The sequence below is a fragment of the Heterodontus francisci genome, unplaced genomic scaffold (assembly GCF_036365525.1).
Source record: "Heterodontus francisci isolate sHetFra1 unplaced genomic scaffold, sHetFra1.hap1 HAP1_SCAFFOLD_516, whole genome shotgun sequence".
NCBI lineage: Eukaryota > Metazoa > Chordata > Chondrichthyes > Heterodontiformes > Heterodontidae > Heterodontus > Heterodontus francisci.
The window spans coordinates 950,765-970,000 of NW_027141321.1; the positions used below are offsets into that span (position 1 = coordinate 950,765).

General features: G+C 50.8%; 1 protein-coding gene across 3 annotated transcripts in view; it reads left to right on the forward strand.

Moving 5' to 3' along the window:
* The window catches only part of LOC137362789 (solute carrier family 25 member 44-like), a 102,095-nt gene that overhangs the window by 72,122 nt on the left and 10,737 nt on the right, over positions 1–19,236 (forward strand). For all 3 annotated transcript variants that reach the window (XM_068027031.1, XM_068027030.1, XM_068027032.1), the window contains exon 3: positions 18,978–19,105. In XM_068027031.1, the coding sequence (XP_067883132.1) occupies positions 18,978–19,105 (128 nt within the window). The remainder of the gene's footprint in view (positions 1–18,977; positions 19,106–19,236) is intronic.

Sequence of the window (19,236 nt, forward strand, 5' to 3'; positions counted from 1 at the left end):
GACAGGTCTGTCAGTGTATAACACTGGGGTACAGTACTGGTGGGGACGGGTCTGTCACTGTATAACACTGGGGTACAGTACTGGTGGGGACAGGTCTGTCACTGTGAAACACTGGGGTACAGTACTGTTGGGGATGGGTCTGGCTGTGTCGAACACTGGGGTACAGTAATGGTGGGGACAGGTCTGTCTGTGTATAACACTGGGGTACAGTACTGGGATGCACAGGTCTGTCACTGCATAACACTGGGGTACAGTACTGGTGGGGACAGGTCTGTCGCTGTATATCACTGGGGTACATTACTGGTGGGGACAGGTCTGTCACTGTCTAACACTGTGGTACAGTACTGGTAGGGACGGGTCTTTCAGTGTTTCACACTGGGGTACAGTCCTGGTGGGGACAGGTCTGTCACTGTATAACACTGGGGTGCAGTACTGGTGGGGACAGGTCGGTCACTGTATAACACTGGGGTACAGTACTCTTGGGGACAGGTCTGTCAGTGTATAACACTGGGGTACAGTACTGGTGGGGACAGGTCTGTCACTGTATCACACTGGGGTACAGTACAGGTGGGTACAGGTCTGTCACTGTGTAACACTGGGGTCCAGTACTGGTGGGGACAGGTCTGTCCGTGTCTAACACTGGGGTACAGTACTGGTGGGTACAGGTCTGTCGCTGTATAACACTGGGGTACAGTACTGATCGGGACAGGTCTGTCACTGTGTAACACTGGGGTACAGTACTGATGGGGACAGGTCTGTCACTGTATAACACTGGGGTACAGTACTGGTGGGGACAGGTCTGTCACTGTCTAACACTGGGGTACAGTACTGGTGGGGACAGGTCTGTCAGTGTATAACTCTGGGGTACAGTACTGGTGGGGACAGGTCTGTCACTGTCTAACACTGGGGTACAGTACTGGTGAGGACAGGTCTGTCACTGTCTAACACTGGGGTACAGTACTGGTGGGGACAGGTCTGTCACTGTGTAACACTGGGGTACAGTACTGGTGGGGACAGGTCTGTCAGTGTATAACTCTGGGGTACAGTACTGGTGGGGACAGGTCTGTCACTGCATAACACTGTGGTACATTACTGGTGGGGACAGGTCTTTCAGTGTATAATACTGGGGTACAATATTGGGGATAGGTCTGTCACTGTATAACACTGGGGTACAGTACTGGTGGGGACAGGTCTTTCAGTGTATAATACTGGGGTACAATATTGGGGACAGGTCTGTCTGTGTCTAACACTGGGGTACAGTGCTGGTGGGGACAGGTCTGTCTCTGTCTCACACTGGTGTACAGTACTGGTGGGGACGGATCTGTCACTGTATAACACTGGGGTACAGTACTGGTGGGGATGGGTCTGTCTGTGTATCACACTGGCGTACATTACTGGTAGGCGCAGGTCTGTCACTGTATAACACTGTGGTACCGTACTGGTAGGGACAGTTCTGTCGCTGTATATCACTGGGGTACAGTACTGGTGGGGACAGGTCTCTCTATCTCTCACACTGGGGTACAGTACTGGTGGGGACGGGTCTGTCACTGAAGAACACTGGGTACAGTTCTGGTGGGGACAGGTCTGTCAGTGTATAACACTGGTGTGCAGTACTGGTCGGGACAGGTCTGTCACTGTAAAACACTGGGGTATAGTACTGGTGGGGACAGGTCTGTCGCTGAATAAGACTGGGCTACAGTACTGGTGGGGACAGGTCTGTCACTGAAAACACTGGGGTACAGTACTGGTGGGGACAGGTCTGTCTGTGTCTAACACTGGGGTACAGTACTGGTGGGGACAGTTGTGTCATGTACAACACTCGGGTACAGCACTAATGGGGACAGGTCTGTCACTGTTTAACACTGGGGTACAGTACTGGTGGGGACAGGTCTGACGCTGAATAAGACTGGGCTACAGTACTGGTGGGGACAGGTCTGTCACTGAAAACACTGGGGTACAGTCCTTTTGGGGACAGGTCTGTCGCTGGATAACACTGGGGTACAGTATTGGTGGGGACAGGTCTGTCTGTGTCTCACACTGGGGTACAGTGCTGGTGGGGACGGGTCTTTCAGTGTTTAACACTGGGTACAGTACTGGTGCGACAGGTCTGTCAGTGTCTAACACTGGGGTACAGTACTGACGGGGACAGGTCTGTCACTGTATGACACTGGGGTACGGTACTGGTGGGGACAGGTCTGTCACTGTGAAACACTGTGGTACTGTACTGGTGGGGATGGGTCTGGCTGTTTATAACACTGGGGTACAGTACTGGTGGGGACAGGTCTGTCACTGTGAAACACTGTGGTACAGTACTGGAGGGGACAGGTCTGTCGCTGTATATCACTGGGCTACAGTACTGGTGGGGACAGGTCTCTCTGCGTCTCACACTGGGGGACAGTACTGGTGGGGACAGGTCGGTCACTGTATAACACTGGGGTACAGTACTGGTGGGGACAGGTCTTTCAGTGTATAACACTGGGGTACAGTACTGGTGTGGACAGGTCTGTCTCTGTATCACACTGGGGTACATTACTGGTGGGGACAGGTCTGTCGCTGTATAACACTGGGGTGCAGTACTGATGGGGACAGGTCTGACACTGTATAACACTGTGGTACAGTACTGGTGGGGACAGGTCTGTCACTGTATATCACTGGGGTACATTACTGGTGAGGACAGGTCTGTCAGTCTATAACACTGGGGTGCAGTACTGATGGGGACAGGTCTGACACTGTATAACACTGTGGTACAGTACTGGTGGGGACAGGTCTGTCGCTCAATATCATTGGGGTACAGTACTGGTGGGGACAGCTCTGTCTGTGTCTCACACTGGGGTGCAGCACTGGTGGGGACAGGTCTTTCAGTGTATAATACTGGGGTACAATATTGGGGACAGGTCTGTCTGTCTAACACTGGGGTGCAGTGCTGGTGGGGATAGGTCTGTCTCTGTATAACTTTGGGGTACAGTACTGGTGGGGACAGGTCTGTCACTGTGAAACACTGTGGTACAGTACTGGTGGGGACAGGTCTCTCTATCTCTCACACTGGGGTACAGTATTGGTGGGGACGGGTCTGTCACTGTATAACACTGGGTACAGTTCTGGTGGGGACAGGTCTATCACTGTAAAACACTGGGGTATAGTACTGGTGGGGACAGGTCTGTCGCTGAATAAGACTGGGCTACAGTACTGGTGGGGACAGGTCTGTCACTGAAAACACTGGGGTACAGTACTGGTGGGGTCAGTTGTGTCATGTACAACACTGGGGTACAGCACTAATGGGGACAGGTCTGTCACTGTTTAAAACTGGGGTACAGTACTGGTGGGGACAGGTCTGACGCTGAATAGGACTGGGCTACAGTACTGGTGGGGACAGGTCTGTCACTGAAAACACTGGGGTACAGTCCTTTTGGGGACAGGTCTGTCGCTGGATAACACTGGGGTACAGTATTGGTGGGGACAGGTCTCTCTGTGTCTCACACTGGGGTACAGTGCTGGTGGGGACTGGTCTTTCAGTGTTTAACACTGTGTACAGTACTGGTGCGACAGGTCTGTCAGTGTCTAACACTGGGGTACAGTACTGACGGGGACAGGTCTGTCACTGTATGACACTGGGGTACAGTACTGGTGGGGACAGGTCTGTCTCTGTGAAACACTGTGGTACAGTACTGGTGGGGATGGGTCTGGCTGTTTATAACACTGGGGTACAGTACTGGTGGGGACAGGTCTGTCACTGTGAAACACTGTGGTACAGTACTGGTGGGGATGGGTCTGGCTGTTCATAACACTGGGGTACAGTACTGGTGGGGACAGGTCTGTCAGTGTATAACACTGGGGTACAATACTGGTGGGGACAGGTCTGTCACTGTATAACACTGGGGTACAGTACTGGTGGGGACAGGTCTGTCACTGTATAACACTGGGGTACAGTACTGGTGGGGACAGGTCTGTCACTGTATAACACTGGGGTACAGTACTGGTGGGGACAGGTCTGTCACTGTATAACACTGGGGTACAGTACTGGTGGGAACAGGTCTGTCACTCTATATCATTGGGGTACAGTACTGGTGGGGACAGGTCTGTCAGTGTATAACACTGGGGGACAATACTGGTGGGGACAGGTCTGTCAGTGTATAACACTGGGGTACCGTACTGGTGGGGACAGTTCTGTCGCTGTTTATCACTGGGGTACAGTACTGGTGGGGACAGGTCTCTCTGTGTCTCACACTGGGGTACAGTACTGGTGGGGACGGGTCTGTCAGTGTTTAACACTGGGGTACAGTACTGGGGGGGACAGGTCTGTCACTGGAAAACACTGGGGTACTGTACTGGTGGGGACGGGTCTGTCACTGTGAAACACTGGGGTACAGTACTGTTGGGGATGGGTCTGGCTGTGTCGAACACTGTGGTACAGTAATGGTGGGGACAGGTCTGTCTGTGTATAACACTGGGGTACAGTACTGGGATGCACAGGTCTGTCACTGCATAACATTGGGGTACAGTACTGGTGGGGACAGGTCTGTCGCTGTATATCACTGGGGTACATTACTGGTGGGGACAGGTCTGTCACTGTATAACACTGTGGTACAGTACTGGTAGGGACGGGTCTTACAGTGTTTCACACTGGGGTACAGTCCTGGTGGGGACAGGTCTGTCACTGTATAACACTGGGGTGCAGTACTGGTGGGGACAGGTCGGTCACTGTATAACACTGGGGTCCAGTACTGGTGGGGACAGGTCTGTCCGTGTCTAACACTGGGGTACAGTACTGGTGGGTACAGGTCTGTCGCTGTATAACACTGGGGTACAGTACTGATCGGGACAGGTCTGTCACTGTGTAACACTGGGGTACAGTACTGATGGGGACAGGTCTGTCACTGTATAACACTGGGGTACAGTACTGGTGGGGACAGGTCTGTCATTGTCTAACACTGGGGTACAGTACTGGTGGGGACAGGTCTGTCAGTGTATAACTCTGGGGTACAGTACTGGTGGGGACAGGTCTGTCACTGTATAACACTGGGGTGCAGTACTGATGGGGACAGGTCTGACACTGTATAACACTGTGGTACAGTACTGGTGGGGACAGGTCTGTCACTGTATATCACTGGGGTACATTACTGGTGAGGACAGGTCTGTCAGTCTATAACACTGGGGTGCAGTACTGATGGGGACAGGTCTGACACTGTATAACACTGTGGTACAGTACTGGTGGGGACAGGTCTGTCGCTCAATATCATTGGGGTACAGTACTGGTGGGGACAGCTCTGTCTGTGTCTCACACTGGGGTGCAGCACTGGTGGGGACAGGTCTTTCAGTGTATAATACTGGGGTACAATATTGGGGACAGGTCTGTCTGTCTAACACTGGGGTGCAGTGCTGGTGGGGATAGGTCTGTCTCTGTCTCACACTGGTGTACAGTACTGGTGGGGATGAATCTGTCACTGTATAACACTGGGGTACAGTACTGGTGGGGACGGGTCTGTCACTGTATAACTTTGGGGTACAGTACTGGTGGGGACAGGTCTGTCACTGTGAAACACTGTGGTACAGTACTGGTGGGGACAGGTCTCTCTATCTCTCACACTGGGGTACAGTATTGGTGGGGACGGGTCTGTCACTGTATAACACTGGGTACAGTTCTGGTGGGGACAGGTCTGTCACTGTAAAACACTGGGGTATAGTACTGGTGGGGACAGGTCTGTCACTGAAAACACTGGGGTACAGTACTGGTGGGGTCAGTTGTGTCATGTACAACACTGGGGTACAGCACTAATGGGGACAGGTCTGTCACTGTTTAAAACTGGGGTACAGTACTGGTGGGGTCAGGTCTGACGCTGAATAGGACTGGGCTACAGTACTGGTGGGGACAGGTCTGTCACTGAAAACACTGGGGTACAGTCCTTTTGGGGACAGGTCTGTCGCTGGATAACACTGGGGTACAGTATTGGTGGGGACAGGTCTCTCTGTGTCTCACACTGGGGTACAGTGCTGGTGGGGACTGGTCTTTCAGTGTTTAACACTGTGTACAGTACTGGTGCGACAGGTCTGTCAGTGTCTAACACTGGGGTACAGTACTGACGGGGACAGGTCTGTCACTGTATGACACTGGGGTACAGTACTGGTGGGGACAGGTCTGTCACTGTCAAACACTGTGGTACAGTACTGGTGGGGATGGGTCTGGCTGTTTATAACACTGGGGTACAGTACTGGTGGGGACAGGTCTGTCACTGTGAAACACTGTGGTACAGTACTGGTGGGGATGGGTCTGGCTGTTCATAACACTGGGGTACAGTACTGGTGGGGACAGGTCTGTCACTGTGTAACACTGGGGTACAGTACTGATGGGGACAGGTCTGTCACTGTATAACACTGGGGTACAGTACTGGTGGGGACAGGTCTGTCACTGTCTAACACTGGGGTACAGTACTGGTGGGGACAGGTCTGTCAGTGTATAACTCTGGGGTACAGTACTGGTGGGGACAGGTCTGTCACTGTCTAACACTGGGGTACAGTACTGGTGAGGACAGGTCTGTCACTGTCTAACACTGGGGTACAGTACTGGTGGGGACAGGTCTGTCACTGTATCACACTGGGGTACAGTACTGGTGAGGACGGGTCTGTCACTGCATAACACTGGGGTACAGTACTGATCGGGACAGGTCTGTCACTGTGTAACACTGGGGTACAGTACTGGTGGGGACAGGTCTGTCACTGTGAAACACTGTGGTACAGTACTGGTGGGGACAGGCCTGTCGCTGTATATCACTGGAGTACAGTACTGGTGGGGACAGTTCTGTCGCTGTATATCACTGGGCTACAGTACTGGTGGGGACAGGTCTGTCTCTGTATCACACTGGGGTACATTACTGGTGGGGACAGGTCTTTCAGTGTATAACACTGGGGTACATTACTGGTGTGGACAGGTCTGTCAGTCTATAACACTGGGGTGCAATACTGATGGGGACAGGTCTGACACTGTATAACACTGGGGTACAGTACTGGTGGGGACAGGTCTGTCGCTCAATATCATTGGGGTACAGTACTGGTGGGGACAGCTCTGTCTGTGTCTCGCACTGGGGTACAGTACCGCTGGGGACAGGTCTGTCAGTGTATAACACTGGGGGACAATACTGGTGTGGACTGGTCTGTCAGTGTATAACACTGGGGTACAATACTGGTGGGGACAGGTCTGTCACTGTATAACACTGTGGTACAGTACTGATGTGGATGGGTCTGGCTGTGTTGAACACTGGGGTACAGTAATGGTGGAGATAGGTCTGTCTGTGTATAACACTGGGGTACAGGACTGGTGGGGACAGGTCTGTCGCTGTATATCACTGGGGTACATTACTGGTGGGGACAGGTCTGTCACTGTATAACACTGGGGTACAGTTCTGGTGGGGACAGGTCTGTCACTGCATAACACTGGGGTACAGTACTGCTGGGGACAGGGCTGTCACTGTATAACACTGGGGTACAGTACTGGTGGGAACAGGTCTGTCGCTGTACAACACTGGGGTACAGTAATGGTGGGGACAGGTCTGTCTGTTTATAACACTGGGGTACGGTACTGATGGGGACAGGTCTGTCACTGTAGAACACTGGGGTACAGTACTGGTGGGGACAGGTCTGTCACTGTGAAATACTGTGGTACAGTACTGGTGGGGACAGGTCTGTCACTGTATAACACTGTGGTACAGTACTGGTGGGGTCAGTTGTGTCATGTACAACACTGGGGTACAGCACTAATGGGGACAGGTCTGTCACTGTTTCACACTGGGGTACAGTACTGGTGGGGACAGGTCTGTCGCTGAATAAGACTGGGCTACAGTACTGGTGGGGACAGGTCTGTCACTGAAAACACTGGGGTACAGTATTGGTGGGGACAGGTCTGTCACTGTATGACACTGGGGTACAGTACTGGTGGGGACAAATCTGTCAGTGTATAACACTGGCGTACAGTAATGGTGGGGACAGGTCTGTCTGTTTATAACACTGGGGTACGGTACTGATGGGGACAGGTCTGTCACTGTGAAATACTGTGGTACAGTACTGGTGGGGACAGGTCTGTCACTGTATAACACTGTGGTACAGTACTGGTGGGGACAGGTCTGTCAGTGTATAACACTGGGGTACAGTACTGGTGGGGACAGGTCTGTCAGTGTATAACACTGGGGTACAGTACTGGTGGGGACAGGTCTGTCAGTGTATAACACTGGGGTACAGTACTAGTGGGGACAGGTCTGTCAGTGTATAACACTGTGGTACAGTACTGCTGGGGACAGGTCTGTCGCTGTCCAACACTGGGGCATAGTACTGGTGGGGACAGGTCTGTGACTGTCCAACACTGGGGTACAGTAATGGTGGGGACAGGTCTGTCAGTGTATAACACTGGGGTACAGTACTGATGGGGACAGGTCTGTCACTGTATAACACTGGGGTACAGTACTGGTGGGGACAGGTCTGTTACTGTGAAACACTGTGGTACAGTACTGGTGGGGACAGGCCTGTCGCTGTATATCACTGGAGTACAGTACTGGTGGGGACAGTTCTGTCGCTGTGCAACACTGGGGTACAGTACTGGTGGGGACAGGTCTGTCGCTGTATATCACTGGGCTACAGTACTGGTGGGGACAGGTCTCTCTGTGTCTCACACTGGGGTACAGTACTGGTGGGGACAGGTCGGTCACTGTATAACACTGGGGTACAGTACTGGTGGGGACAGGTCTTTCAGTGTATAACACTGGGGTACAGTACTGGTGTGGACAGGTCTGTCTCTGTATCACACTGGTGTACATTACTGGTGGGGACAGGTCTGTCGCTGTATATCACTGGGGTACATTACTGGTGAGGACAGGTCTGTCAGTCTAGAACACTGGGGTGCAGTACTGATGGGGACAGGTCTGACACTTTATAACACTGGGGTACAGTACTGGTGGGGACAGGTCTGTCGCTCAATATCATTGGGGTACAGTACTGGTGGGGACAGCTCTGTCTGTGTCTCGCACTGGGGTACAGTACCGGTGGGGACAGGTCTGTCAGTGTATAACACTGGGGGACAATACTGGTGTGGACTGGTCTGTCAGTGTATAACACTGGGGTACAGTCCTGGTGGGAACAGGTCTGTCACTGTATAACACTGTGGTGCAGTACTGATGTGGATGGGTCTGGCTGTGTTGAACACTGGGGTACAGTAATGGTGGAGACAGGTCTGTCTGTGTATAACACTGGGGTACAGGACTGGTGGGGACAGTTCTGTCGCTGTATATCACTGGGGTACATTACTGGTGGGGACAGGTCTGTCACTGCATAACACTGTGGTACATTACTGGTGGGGACAGGTCTTTCAGTGTATAATACTGGGGTACAATATTGGGGACAGGTCTGTCACTGTATAACACTGGGGTACAGTACTGTTAGGGACAGGTCTGTCACTGTATAACACTGGGGTACAGTACTGGTGGGGACAGGTCTTTCAGTGTATAATACTGGGGTACAATATTGGGGACAGGTCTGTCTGTGTCTAACACTGGGGTACAGTGCTGGTGGGGACAGGTCTGTCTCTGTCTCACACTGGTGTACAGTACTGGTGGGGACGGATCTGTCACTGTATAACACTGGGGTACAGTACTGGTGGGGACGGGTCTGTCACTGTATAACACTGGGGTACAGTACTGGTGAGGACAGGTCTGTCACTGTGAAACACTGTGGTACAGTACTGGTGGGGATGGGTCTGTCACTGTATAACACTGGGGTACAGTACTGGTGGGGATGGGTCTGTCTGTGTATCACACTGGCGTACATTACTGGTAGGCGCAGGTCTGTCACTGTATAACACTGTGGTACCGTACTGGTGGGGACAATTCTGTCGCTGTATATCACTGGGGTACAGTACTGGTGGGGACAGGTCTGTCACTGAAGAACACTGGGTACAGTTCTGGTGGGGACAGGTCTGTCAGTGTATAACACTGGGGTATAGTACTGGTGGGGACAGGTCTGTCGCTGAATAAGACTGGGCTACAGTACTGGTGGGGACAGGTCTGTCACTGAAAACACTGGGGTACAGTACTGGTGGGGACAGGTCTGTCTGTGTCTAACACTGGGGTACAGCACTAATGGGGACAGGTCTGTCACTGTTTAACACTGGGGTACAGTACTGGTGGGGACAGGTCTGACGCTGAATAAGACTGGGCTACAGTACTGGTGGGGACAGGTCTGTCACTGAAAACACTGGGGTACAGTCCTTTTGGGGACAGGTCTGTCGCTGGATAACACTGGGGTACAGTATTGGTGGGGACAGGTCTGTCTGTGTCTCACACTGGGGTACAGTGCTGGTGGGGACGGGTCTTTCAGTGTCTAACACTGGGGTACAGTACTGACGGGGACAGGTCTGTCACTGTATGACACTGGGGTACGGTACTGGTGGGGACAGGTCTGTCACTGAAACACTGTGGTACTGTACTGGTGGGGATGGGTCTGGCTGTTTATAACACTGGGGTACAGTACTGGTGGGGACAGGTCTGTCACTGTGAAACACTGTGGTACAGTACTGGTGGGGACAGGTCTGTCACTGTGAAACACTGTGGTACAGTACTGGTGGGGACAGGTCTCTCTGTGTCTCACACTGGGGTACAGTACTGGTGGGGACAGGTCGGTCACTGTATAACACTGGGGTACAGTACTGGTGGGGACAGGTCTTTCAGTGTATAACACTGGGGTACAGTACTGGTGTGGACAGGTCTGTCTCTGTATCACACTGGGGTACATTACTGGTGGGGACAGGTCTGTCGCTGTATAACACTGGGGTACAGGACTGGTGGGGACAGGTCTGTCACTGTATATCACTGGGGTACATTACTGGTGAGGACAGGTCTGTCAGTCGATAACACTGGGGTGCAGTACTGGTGGGGACAGGTCTGTCGCTCAATATCATTGGGGTACAGTACTGGTGGGGACAGCTCTGTCTGTGTCTCGCACTGGGGTACAGTACCGGTGGGGACAGGTCTGTCAGTGTATAACACTGGGGGACAATACTGGTGTGGACTGGTCTGTCAGTGTATAACACTGGGGTACAGTCCTGGTGGGAACAGGTCTGTCACTGTATAACACTGTGGTACAGTACTGATGTGGATGGGTCTGGCTGTGTTGAACACTGGGGTACAGTAATGGTGGAGACAGGTCTGTCTGTGTATAACACTGGGGTACAGGACTGGTGGGGCCAGGTCTGTCGCTGTATATCACTGGGGTACATTACTGGTGGGGACAGGTCTGTCACTGCATAACACTGTGGTACAGTACTGGTGGGGACAGGTCTTTCAGTGTATAATACTGGGGTACAATATTGGGGACAGGTCTGTCACTGTATAACACTGGGGTACAGTACTGTTAGGGACAGGTCTGTCACTGTATAACACTGGGGTACAGTACTGGTGGGGACGGATCTGTCACTGTATAACACTGGGGTACAGTACTGGTGGGGACGGGTCTGTCACTGTATAACACTGGGGTACAGTACTGGTGGGGACAGGTCTGTCACTGTGAAACACTGTGGTACAGTACTGGTGGGGATGGGTCTGTCATTGTATAACACTGGGGTACAGTACTGGTGGGGATGGGTCTTTCAGTATATAATACTGGGGTACAATATTGGGGACAGGTCGGTCTGAGTCTAACACTGGGGGACAGTGCTGGTGGGGACAGGTCTGTCTCTGTCTCACACTGGTGTACAGTACTGGTGGGGACGGATCTGTCACTGTATAACACTGGGGTACAGTACTGGTGGGGACGGGTCTGTCACTGTATAACACTGGGGTACAGTACTGGTGGGGACAGGTCTGTCACTGTGAAACACTGTGGTACAGTACTGGTGGGGATGGGTCTGTCACTGTATAACACTGGGGTACAGTACTGGTGGGGATGGGTCTGTCTGTGTATCACACTGGCGTACATTACTGGTAGGCGCAGGTCTGTCACTGTATAACACTGTGGTACCGTACTGGTGGGGACAGTTCTGTCGCTGTATATCACTGGGGTACAGTACTGGTGGGGACAGGTCTCTCTATCTCTCACACTGGGGTACAGTACTGGTGGGGACGGGTCTGTCACTGTATAACACTGGGTACAGTTCTGGTGGGGACAGGTCTGTCAGTGTATAACACTGGTGTGCAGTACTGGTCGGGACAGGTCTGTCACTGTAAAACACTGGGGTATAGTACTGGTGGGGACAGGTCTGTCGCTGAATAAGACTGGGCTACAGTACTGGTGGGGACAGGTCTGTCACTGAAAACACTGGGGTACAGTACTGGTGGGGTCAGTTGTGTCATGTGCAACACTGGGGTACAGCACTAATGGGGACAGGTCTGTCACTGTTTAACACTGGGGTACAGTACTGGTGGGGACAGGTCTGACGCTGAATAGGACTGGGCTACAGTACTGGTGGGGACAGGTCTGTCACTGAAAACACTGGGGTACAGTCCTTTTGCGGACAGGTCTGTCGCTGGATAACACTGGGGTACAGTATTGGTGGGGACAGGTCTCTCTGTGTCTCACACTGGGGTACAGTGCTGGTGGGGACTGGTCTTTCAGTGTTTAACACTGTGTACAGTACTGGTGCGACAGGTCTGTCAGTGTCTAACACTGGGGTACAGTACTGACGGGGACAGTTCTGTCACTGTATGACACTGGGGTACAGTACTGGTGGGGACAGGTCTGTCACTGTGAAACACTGTGGTACAGTACTGGTGGGGATGGGTCTGGCTGTTTATAACACTGGGGTACAGTACTGGTGGGGACAGGTCTGTCACTGTGAAACACTGTGGTACAGTACTGGTGGGGATGGGTCTGGCTGTTTATAACACTGGGGTACAGTACTGGTGGGGACAGGTCTGTCAGTGTCTAACACTGGGGTACAATACTGGTGGGGACAGGTCTGTCACTGTATAACACTGGGGTACAGTACTGGTGGGGACAGGTCTTTCACTGTATAACACTGGGGTACAGTACTGGTAGGGACAGGTCTGTCACTGTATAACACTGGGGTACAGTACTGGTGGGGACAGGTCTGTCACTGTATAACACTGGGGTACAGTACTGGTGGGAACAGGTCTGTCACTCTATATCATTGGGGTACAGTACTGGTGGGGACAGGTCTGTCAGTGTATAACACTGGGGGACAATACTGGTGGGGACAGGTCTGTCACTGGAAAACACTGGGGTACAGTACTGGTGGGGACGGGTCTCTCTGTGTCTCACACTGGGGTACCATACTGGTGGGGACAGTTCTGTCGCTGTTTATCACTGGGGTACAGTACTGGTGGGGACAGGTCTCTCTGTGTCTCACACTGGGGTACAGTACTGGTGGGGACGGGTCTGTCAGTGTTTAACACTGGGGTACAGTACTGGTGGGGACAGGTCTGTCACTGGAAAACACTGGGGTACAGTACTGGTGGGGACGGGTCTGTCACTGTATAACACTGGGGTACAGTACTGGTGGGGACAGGTCTGTCACTGTGAAACACTGGGGTACAGTACTGTTGGGGATGGGTCTGGCTGTGTCGAACACTGGGGTACAGTAATGGTGGGGACAGGTCTGTCTGTGTATAACACTGGGGTACAGTACTGGGATGCACAGGTCTGTCACTGCATAACACTGGGGTACAGTACTGGTGGGGACAGGTCTGTCGCTGTATATCACTGGGGTACATTACTGGTGGGGACAGGTCTGTCACTGTCTAACACTGTGGTACAGTACTGGTAGGGACGGGTCTTTCAGTGTTTCACACTGGGGTACAGTCCTGGTGGGGACAGGTCTGTCACTGTATAACACTGGGGTGCAGTACTGGTGGGGACAGGTCGGTCACTGTATAACACTGGGGTACAGTACTCTTGGGGACAGGTCTGTCAGTGTATAACACTGGGGTACAGTACTGGTGGGGACAGGTCTGTCACTGTATCACACTGGGGTACAGTACAGGTGGGTACAGGTCTGTCACTGTGTAACACTGGGGTCCAGTACTGGTGGGGACAGGTCTGTCCGTGTCTAACACTGGGGTACAGTACTGGTGGGTACAGGTCTGTCGCTGTATAACACTGGGGTACAGTACTGATCGGGACAGGTCTGTCACTGTGTAACACTGGGGTACAGTACTGATGGGGACAGGTCTGTCACTGTATAACACTGGGGTACAGTACTGGTGGGGACAGGTCTGTCACTGTCTAACACTGGGGTACAGTACTGGTGGGGACAGGTCTGTCAGTGTATAACTCTGGGGTACAGTACTGGTGGGGACAGGTCTGTCACTGTCTAACACTGGGGTACAGTACTGGTGAGGACAGGTCTGTCACTGTCTAACACTGGGGTACAGTACTGGTGGGGACAGGTCTGTCACTGTGTAACACTGGGGTACAGTACTGGTGGGGACAGGTCTGTCACTGTATAACACTGGGGTACAGTACTGGTGAGGACAGGTCTGTCACTGTCTAACACTGGGGTACAGTACTGGTGGGGACAGGTCTGTCAGTGTATAACTCTGGGGTACAGTACTGGTGGGGACAGGACTGTCAGTGTATAACACTGGGGTACAGTACTGGTGGGGACAGGTCTGTCAGTGTATAACACTGGGGTACAGTACTGGTGGGTACAGGTCTGTCACTGTATAACTCTGGGGTACAGTACTGGTGGGGACAGGTCTGTCACTGTATAACACTGGGGTACAGTACTGGTGGGGACAGGTCTGTCAGTGTATAACACTGGGGTACAGTACTGGTGGGGACGGGTCTGTCACTGTATAACACTGGGGTACAGTACTGGTGGGGACAGGTCTGTCACTGTGAAACACTGGGGTACAGTACTGTTGGGGATGGGTCTGGCTGTGTCGAACACTGGGGTACAGTAATGGTGGGGACAGGTCTGTCTGTGTATAACACTGGGGTACAGTACTGGGATGCACAGGTCTGTCACTGCATAACACTGGGGTACAGTACTGGTGGGGACAGGTCTGTCGCTGTATATCACTGGGGTACATTACTGGTGGGGACAGGTCTGTCACTGTCTAACACTGTGGTACAGTACTGGTAGGGACGGGTCTTTCAGTGTTTCACACTGGGGTACAGTCCTGGTGGGGACAGGTCTGTCACTGTATAACACTGGGGTGCAGTACTGGTGGGGACAGGTCGGTCACTGTATAACACTGGGGTACAGTACTCTTGGGGACAGGTCTGTCAGTGTATAACACTGGGGTACAGTACTGGTGGGGACAGGTCTGTCACTGTATCACACTGGGGTACAGTACAGGTGGGTACAGGTCTGTCACTGTGTAACACTGGGGTCCAGTACTGGTGGGGACAGGTCTGTCCGTGTCTAACACTGGGGTACAGTACTGGTGGGTACAGGTCTGTCGCTGTATAACACTGGGGTACAGTACTGATCGGGACAGGTCTGTCACTGTGTAACACTGGGGTACAGTACTGATGGGGACAGGTCTGTCACTGTATAACACTGGGGTACAGTACTGGTGGGGACAGGTCTGTCACTGTCTAACACTGGGGTACAGTACTGGTGGGGACAGGTCTGTCAGTGTATAACTCTGGGGTACAGTACTGGTGGGGACAGGTCTGTCACTGTCTAACACTGGGGTACAGTACTGGTGAGGACAGGTCTGTCACTGTCTAACACTGGGGTACAGTACTGGTGGGGACAGGTCTGTCACTGTGTAACACTGGGGTACAGTACTGGTGGGGACAGGTCTGTCAGTGTATAACTCTGGGGTACAGTACTGGTGGGGACAGGTCTGTCACTGTATAACTCTGGGGTACAGTACTGGTGGGGACAGGTCTGTCACTGTATAACACTGGGGTACAGTACTGGTGGGGACAGGTCTGTCAGTGTATAACACTGGGGTACAGTACTGGTGGGTACAGGTCTGTCAGTGTATAACACTGGGGTACAGTACTGGTGGGGAACTGTCTCACACTGGGGTACAGTACTGCAGAGGAACACAAGAATTCGGAGCAGTATTAGGCCAGACCACTCGGCCCTTCCAGCCTGCTCCGCCATTCAATAAATTCGTGGCTGAACTGATTACTCCACATTTCTTCCTTCCCCCGATAACCTTTCACCCCCTTGCTTATCAAGAATCTGTCCACCTCTGCCTTAAAAATATTCATCGACTCTTCTTCCACTGCCTTTTGAGGAAGAGAATTCCAAAGACTCACCCCCCTCAGAGAAAACTTTTCTCCTGATCTCTGTCTTAAATGAGTGACCCCTTATTTATAAACAGTGACCCCTCGTTCTGGATTCTCCCACAAGGGGAAACATCCTTTCCACATCCACCCTGTCAAGACCCCTCAGGATCTTATATGATTCAATCAAGTCGCCTCTTCCTCTTCTAAACTCCAGCAGATACAAGCCTAGCCTGTCCAATCTTTCCTCAAAAGACAGCCCGTCCATTCCAGGTATTAGTCTCTGAACTGCTTCCAACGCATTTACATCCTTCCTTAAATATGGAGACCAGTACTGTACACAGTACTCCAGATGTGGTCTCATCAATACCCTGTATAACTGAAGCACAACCTCCCTACTTTTCTATTTAATTCCCCTCGCGATAAACGATAACATTCTATTAGCTTTCCTAATTACGTGCTGTACCTGCATACTAACCTTATATGATTCATGCACTAGGACACCCAGATCCCTCTGCATCTCAGAGCTCTGCAATCTCTCACCATTTAGATAATATGCTTCTTTTTCATTCTCCTTCCAAAGTGGACAATTTCCCTCTTTCCCACATTATGCTCCATTTGTCAGATCTTTGCCCACTTACTTAACCTATCTGTATCCCTTTGTAACCTCCTTATGTCTTCTTCACAAGTTACTTTCCTACCTCTCTTTCTGTCATTAGCAAATTTAGCAACCGTACCTTCGGTCCCTTCATCTAAGTCATTTATATAAATTGTAAAAAGTTGAGGCCCCAGCACAGATCCCTGTGGCACACCACTCGTTATATCTTGCCAACCAGAAAATGACTCATTTATGCCTTCCTCTCTGTTTCCTGTTAGCTAGCCAATCTTCTCCCCATGCCAATATGTTACCACCTACACCATGAGCTTTTATTTTCCACAATAACCTTTCATGTGGCATCTTATCAAATGCCTTCTGGAAATCTAGGTACAGTACATCCACCGGTTCCCCTTTATTCACAGCACATGCAACTCCCTCAAAGAACTCCAATAAATTGGTTAAACATGATTTCCTTGTCACAAAACCATGTTGACTCTGCCTGATGACCTTGAATTTTTCTAAATGCCCTCCTATAACATCTTTAATAATAGCTTCTAACATTTTCCCAAAGACAGATGTTAAGCTAACTGGCCTGTAGTTTCCTGCTTTCTGTCTCCCTCCCTTTTTGAATAAAGGAGTTACATTCGCTATTTTCCAATCTAGCGGAACCTTCCCCAAATCGAGGGAATTTTGGAAAATTAAAACTAACGCACCAACTATCTCACTAGCCACTTCTTTTTACAGCCTAGAGGAAGTCCATCAAGACCCGGGGACTTGTCAGCCCGCAGCTCTGACAATTTGTTCAGTACCACTTCCCTGGTGATTGTAATTTTCTTGAGTTCCTCCCTCCCTTCCATTTCCTGACTTACAGCTAATTCTGGGATGTTACTTGTATCCTCAATAGTGAAGATCGATGCAAAATATCTGTTCAATTCATCTGCCATCTCCTTATTATCCATTATTAATACCCCAGTCTCACTTTCTGTCGGACCAACGCTCAATTTGTTAACTCTTTTTTAACTATCTGTAGAAACTCTTACTATCTGTCTTTATATTTCTAGCTAGCCTTCTCTCGTACTCTAATTTTACCATCCTTATCAATCTTTTAGTCATTCTTTTCTGTTTTTTTATATTCTGTCTAATCTTCTGACCTGCCTCCCATTGTGCAATTATAGACTCTTTCTTTTAATTTGATGCTATCTTTAACTGTTTTAGTTAACCACAAATGACGGGTCCCACCCTTGGAATTTTTCTTTCTTGGTGAAATGTATCTATTCTGTGTGTTCTGTACTATCCCCTTAAATGTCTGCCACTGCATCTCTAATGACCTATCCCTTAACCAAATTTTTAACCTGAACTTTAGCTCGCTCTGCTTTCATGCCCTCATAATTGCCATTATTTAAGTTTAAAATCCTGGTCTTGGAACCACTCTTCTCTCCCTCAAACTGAATGTAAAATGCAATCATATTATGATCGCTGCTACCTAGGGGTGCCTCAACTATGAGGTCATTAATTAATCCTATCTCATTGCACAATACCAGGTCTAGTATAGCCTGTTCTCTGGTTGGCTCCAGAACGTATTGTTCCAAGAAATTATCCCGAAAGCAATCTATGTACTCCTCATCTAGGCTACCTCTGAACATCTGATTTTTCCAGTCTATATGTAGGTTAAAATCCCCCTTAATTATCACTGTACCTTTGTGACAAGCTGCCATTATTTCTACCTTTATACCCTGTCCCACAGTGCGGTTAATGTTCGGTAGCCTGTACACCGCTCCCACAAGCGACTTCTTGCCTGTATGATTTCTCATCTCTACCCAAACTGTTTCTACATCCTGGTTTCCTGAACTTGGGTCATCCCTCTCTATTGTGCTAATACCATCATTAATTAACAGAGCTACCCCTCCACCTTTTCTTTGCTCCCTGTCCTTCCTAAATGCCATATACCCTTCGATATTCAGGTCCCAATCTATGATAGACGATGGCTATCCGATCGTCCTTATTTATTTCTATTTGCACTCTCAGTTCATCTGTTTTGTTTTGAATGCTCCGTGCATTCAGATGTAGCGCCTTTAGTTGTGTCCTTTTATTATTTTTGTGGTACCTATTCCCATTCTTTTGGAGAATTTACTGGATTTTCATTAGTGCGATGAATCTCAGATGCTGATGAACCGTGTATTTTTGTCGCTTGTGTCTACAGAGCAGCTGTCCTACGTCACTCCGAGCGTCTGGCCCCACCTATTGGTCCAGGCTGTGGCTGGCCCTCTCGCAGCTGCTACGTCCTCGACCCTGACTAACCCCATGGATGTGATCCGGGCTCGAGTACAGGTAATGGGCTGTGTGGGTATCGGGTCTATTGAGTACGGTTAATAGGACCATAGAGTTATTAGGGCACGGATTGTGGCTGTTCGGCCCATCGCGTCCTTGCCAGCTCTCTGGAGAGCAATCCACTCTGTTCC